Source organism: Hipposideros armiger, unplaced genomic scaffold (genome assembly GCF_001890085.2).
Source record: "Hipposideros armiger isolate ML-2016 unplaced genomic scaffold, ASM189008v1 scaffold_431, whole genome shotgun sequence".
NCBI lineage: Eukaryota > Metazoa > Chordata > Mammalia > Chiroptera > Hipposideridae > Hipposideros > Hipposideros armiger.
The window spans coordinates 707886-713589 of NW_017731781.1; the positions used below are offsets into that span (position 1 = coordinate 707886).

Genomic DNA, 5704 nt, shown 5'->3' on the forward strand with positions numbered 1-5704 from the left:
AGATAGATAGATATAGATATATATGGCTGCTGAGTATCATTTAATATTGGCTGGGCTGTTTCCTCTCTCTGGGGCCTGAGGGAGATGGGACATGGAGGGTAGAGGATTTTACCTTGAAGACAGGATGCAGTTCTGGGAGACACCTCATGGTGGCGACAGCGACAACTTCAGCCACTAGATGAGTGTTCAGCAGATGGTATTGGAGCTGATGCAATTGGAAATCTGAATTTCGGACCCAAGACTTTGCCAGGAGCCAGGCAAGTGGAGGATCTGAGGGCAGGAACAGTGGCGGGGTGGGAAAGCTGGGGTTGGGAGGCTGGATCTGGGGAAAAGACATTAAGCATTTATTGAACTCCAACTTTATGTATGACATTATGGTCAGCATTCTTGGGGAAACAAAGAGGAGTAAGTAAGATCATTATTTTCCAGGAAGTTATAATCTATAATCTAGTAGGAGGAATGAGGACCCTTCTGTCCTGCCCCTCACCATTTGTCATGCCATGTGAGTACCATGTAAGTCAGGTTCAAAGCAGAAGAGATAGAAGCAGGAGTCCCGTATGGAGATCATAACAGTGGTTTGGGAGAAATATCATGGGAATCTGAGTTAGGGGAGGAGAATGAAAAGGAGAAGCTGGATGTGTGAGATAATTGCCAGTACTTGTTCACTGATTATTGAGATCTTTGGAAGAAAAGATATTCAGGAGACAGTGGGTATTTAGAGTCAGAGGCTACTGAGAGATTAAATAGTGATTCTCAAATTGTGTTTCCAAACTAACAGCATCAGCATCACTTTGGAACTTGTTAGAAAGGCAAATTCTCAGTCCCCACTCCGGATCTACTGAATTAGAAAATCTGGTGGTGGGATCCAGCAACCTGTGTTTTAACAAGCCCTTTGTGTAGCTCTTATGCACACAAAAGTTTGAGAACCACTGGGTACAGGATGAAAACTCCAAAAGGCCATTATGACTCTGGAGCAGTATTTCCAGTTAGGTAAGTCAGGGCAAACCAGGCTGCAAGCTAAGAGTGGCATGAGGACACATCTCACTGTGTGAGGATGGAATTTGGGAGCCAAGAGCCAGGGGGCTGGGTTCCTGGGAGAAGAGGTTGGGGTAAATAGAGAGCAGTGCTGGGAGGGGGAGTGCCCAGGGCACCTCACCTGGATGACCATGGGTAGCAGCTTCCCACTGGGTTCCATCTTCAGCATGACGAGGGGGGCAGCCAGGTACTGCTTCTCTCCTCTGATCACATTGGCTGGAATTCCATCCAGTAGGATAAAGTCAGCTTCAAACAGGGAACTGTTCTGGGGAAAGAAGGAATGCATCCATGGTTAGAGTTCAATCCCCAGAGGGCCAAGGTGAAGCTGGTAACACATTTAAAGACATTTATCTAGCTTCTTGCCATCATCCTATATCAGTACCAGTGTCCTATTGGCAGAACCAGAGCATCTAGTCCAATTCCTCTAATTTTAAATTAATGAAGAAACAGCCTAGTGTGGGTTGATGCCTTGTGCGGGATGTGTGGTAGCAGATCTGGGTTTAGAACCAGGCTTCTCAGTCCAGTTTGCATTACAGACAATGGAAACTGTCCTCTTGTCAAGATGGCCAGGCCCCTTCTCCATCTTCCCTCAGTGGTCTTCTCCTTGTGTTTGGCTCCCACTAGCTCAGCAAACACTCTTTCACTCCTTGTCCAAATCTCACCTCTTCTGCCAAGTAATCCACAGAGGTTCCCCTGACTCCCACTGCCACCGAATCCAGACACACACACGTGGACATGCTCATGTCCTGCCTTGCTCATCTGCCTCACATTCAGCTCATCTTTTCCAAACACAGCCCTCCTCCAGGAGACCTCCCCAATTCTCCTCACCTGACAGTGCATTCTTCACCTTTCTCCCTGCCCATGAACACTGGCGTCAGGAGCATTGACATCAGTCAGGGAATGTCATTGTTCCTGTTAACATCTCTGGCCCCATCTACACCCTGGGAATCCATGCTGGGAGCTCCTCATAGTTTTCCCTCCATACTTTATCATCTCTGTGTTTTTCCATCAGAGGACTCTGCACCATTGGACAGTGGTTTAGCACAGCCTCCTTTCCCTGACTCATTGTCGGTCCTTCCCCTTCACCACTTCTCCTCCCCACACAGTCAAGGGGAGAACAACGGAGGGCAGAGGAGATACCTGGAGTTCTTTCTCCAACTGGGCCTGAAGCTCCTCCATCCCCAAGGGCAGCACTAGCCGGGAGGGCAGACAGGTGGAGCGTCTCAACAGCATGGGGTTGGCACCATTGAGGAACTGGTAGCCAAAAAGCTCATCATCCTGCCAGCACTGGTGAACCTTCTCTGTGGGGTCAGGGTGGAGGGTAGAAGGAGGATATTCACCACAATCCAATGTCCCTCCTTCAGTCTCTAGCATAGTGATTCAGGCATACGACCACCCTCTATCCAGCCCCTGTATTTTTATTTTTCAGGACTCTCTGAGATGACCAGGCATGATCACATCTCATCTGGCCAGAAGTAATGGGGGACTATGGAGTGTGAAGGGTGGCCATCAAAAAGGGGACATCAAGGGATTATAGAGACCTAGGGTAAACACTGACCAGCCAGGGTGCTCTTTTGACCCCAGAAGATCTGATCAAAATCCTCTAGGTGTTTCCAGGAGCTCAGGAGAGTGTAAACACGCTTGAGGACCATCTCCATTGCCCTAGGACAGGTATCGAGGCATGAACCCATTTGCTGACTCTTCAGCCCCTCATCATTTATCACCATTCTTGAATCTCCCGGCCTTATTCCACTCTGAGCTCCAGGCTTTTCCTCACCTTGTCTTCAGCGACCATTCAAAGTCCAGCTTCTTCCCCTCGTGGAATCTCATATTTAGAGGTAGATCATTCTCACAGCCTGCAGCTATTGTCAGGGGTAACCCTTCCTTCCAGGTGGCCCAGCTAGGAGATGGGTACAAGGCATCAGGGAGGGTGTCCAGGTCAGCGATGTGGGAAGGTTCAGGTAAGGGGGAATACAACTTGGGGGGGGGTCTAATATGGGTGTGTGGTCACCAGTATGTCTGTCGTCTTTCCTTCAGTTCCTTCTCTCGATGCTTCTGGAACATATCCTGTGCATTGTCTCCTGCCAGGCGGGCTGTGGAGACATTCAAATGATTGGCCACACAGTTTGGTGTGGTCCTGTGCTTTCCCCTGCTTGTCCTCCCCTTCCCTTCTATAGTCATAGTCCATGAGTTCACTTGTGCTCTGTTGCCTTTATCTCTGACTGTGCCTCATTTTGTTGATTCCCCAGACACATTTATCCTATCTTTGCCAACTTTGCACTCCTGGTTTCGCTTATCTCAGCCCTCATCTCTTGCCTTGAGACAAAAATATCATGTTTGCCACCCTGTCTTGTCCCTTAACTCATCTTTCCCTACTTGATCCTGTTTCATCAATATCTATGGTTGGATAAATCACCTGAATTAAGGTGTTAAAATCTTTATCACCCCTACGCGCACAATTATATCTATTATATATTGCTTTGGTGAATTTCACATCTTTTGAACCTCACCTGCCACACTTTCAGCTGCCCTCAAAAGTTCTGTTTGCTTTCTCTACCTGACTTCATCTTTCTTAGACTTGCCATCATAGCTTATATTTACTGACTTCTTCCTGCTCTTACAGTACTTATATTCACCTGTCTCAAAGTCATATATTTCATGTTCCCATCCTTACTGTTCTTGTCCTCATTTATCTCTATATTCATCTTTCTTATGTCCCACAGTAACTAACTCAATATTTGCAGTCCTCATTCATCCTCACCCCTGCTCTCATATTTGTGTTCCATATTTTTCCAGCCAAACCAGCTCTCCACCTCATATCATTTATTTGCTTCCCTTAGCTGTCTCCTCTCAGGGATCACCCACCATTCCCTATTCCATGTGCTACCCTTACCTGTCCCTGCCCTAACTTGTTCCCAGTCACATACAGATCTCCTTTCCACTTTTACTTTGGCTCTTCAGTTTTCCAGCATTGCTGCAACTCCCATTCCCTGTCCTCACCTTCTTGGGAGGTGGGATCTACACATCACTTATTTCCCTGTCCAGTCCCACTTCCAGCCTTTGTAATTCTACGTATAACTTTGGGACTTTATAACTCCCCACCCCCAACCCCCGTTTCCTGCCTTCTCCACCCTTAACCTGCTGAGCACCCACTTTTTTCAAGCCCCTCTGCCCGTAGTCCCCAGGCCCTGCTCCCACGTCCCGGACGCTGCCCCTCACCGGTGCCCTCGGGCAGGCTCAGCACGCCCTCGCCCTGCACCCAGCGGTAGCACGGGAAGGCGGCCTCCAGACAGGCTCCGGGGCCCTGCACTGTGATGCGGTCGCAGAACCACGCGTTGTCCACCAGGGAGTGGTGTTTGCGCAACTTCACGAACTGCAGTGGCCCCAAGTCCTCGGGAACCTCGTGCTCAAACTCTTCCTCCTGTGGGGACCAGAACCCAGCTAGACTTAGTAGCAGGGACCCCAGAGAGGACTTTTTACTGGGGGTGCGAGGATCCTTTTGTGGAGGCTGGTGACAAGGCCTCCAAAGACAGCATCCCCTCATTCCTTTTTCCAGACACCTGCTTGATGGATCTCATAAGCCCCATCACACAGGGGTGACGAGGAACGCGGAGCGAGTCCCGCAGTGCCTTCAATGGAGGACTGAACACCATCACTTACACCTGTCCTCTTAACTGAGCTCTCACCGCGCGCTCTCCGACGAGATTCCCCTTTGATCCCATAATGACACTGGCCTGGGGTCAATTGCGGAAGGAGTGGAGGCTGCGAGGACCACGGTCGGGGGGAAGTAGAAACGGGCTGAGCTCCCCCCATCCCCACCCCCACCCCTGGCTTTGACCCTCTCCCCGCCCAGGCGTTCCCACTCCTGAAGTTCCAGCCCGCACGGTCCCGCTGTCACTTGCCCCGACTCCACCACCCTCCCGCCGCGTGCCAGCCCCGGCCCGGATCGGGGTTCCCTCTTCCCCTGCGGACCTGGCCCCGCGTGGGCCGCAGCTGCAGCTCCAGCTCAGCCTCCCCGAGCACCCCAACCAGCCACAGCTGCACGCGGTTGTGCGATCCTGAGAAGAGCCAGGCCCCAGTGGCCACGCGGATGAGGTAGCGACCCATGGCGGGCTCTCGGCAGCCTAGGCGACGGGGAGACGGGTCCTGCGCTTGTCAGGTCCGCCGTCGTGTGTTGTGGCGCCTTAGGGCCAGTTCCGGACCTTTAAAGATGGGTCTGGGTCTCCGCCCTTCTCACAAATGTCGGGCTCTCCCAAGTCTCCGCCCCAGACTAGCCCGAACCTGAGAGTGACTGAGCAGGCTGTGGGGGAAGGGCCACGGCTCCCGGTAGGAGCGTAGTTACGGGAAGATAAAGGGGTCCTGGCCTGGAGGAGGCCAAGACAATGCCCCTAGGCTTCCTGAACCTTCGGGCAAGGCCTAGTGCCAGGAGCCTCGGGGTTGGAGGGAGCAAGGACATTTCCTAAGGTCCCAGGCCTTTGGGAGAGCTAGGAGGAAGAAGGAGTGAGTTGGCCTTCCAAACAGAGGGGAAAGTCTCCCCTTTTCTGGGTTGGATCCCAGTCCTTCAATAATTGACCAGAGATTCCCCAGGCAGCCTAGAAACTGGAAAAGTAACAACTCAAAGGCTTGCTCCCTGCCGCTCCCTCAACCTGGTTTCAAATATCCCCCCCCC

The 5704-nt window shown here is 51.5% G+C and overlaps 1 protein-coding gene across 1 annotated transcript in view; it reads right to left on the minus strand.

The window, feature by feature from the left end:
- ALOX12 (arachidonate 12-lipoxygenase, 12S type) overlaps nt 1–5632 on the minus strand; it is a 26457-nt gene extending 20825 nt beyond the window's left edge. Inside the window, exons 1-8 of the mRNA XM_019664804.1 lie at nt 5008–5632; nt 4255–4456; nt 3047–3128; nt 2813–2935; nt 2594–2697; nt 2176–2336; nt 1157–1300; nt 113–322 (exon numbers count right to left, since the gene is read on the minus strand). Coding sequence (XP_019520349.1) covers nt 113–322; nt 1157–1300; nt 2176–2336; nt 2594–2697; nt 2813–2935; nt 3047–3128; nt 4255–4456; nt 5008–5142 — 1161 coding nt within the window. The 5' untranslated portion in view covers nt 5143–5632. The remainder of the gene's footprint in view (nt 1–112; nt 323–1156; nt 1301–2175; nt 2337–2593; nt 2698–2812; nt 2936–3046; nt 3129–4254; nt 4457–5007) is intronic.
- Between the last annotated feature and the right edge of the window lie 72 nt (nt 5633–5704).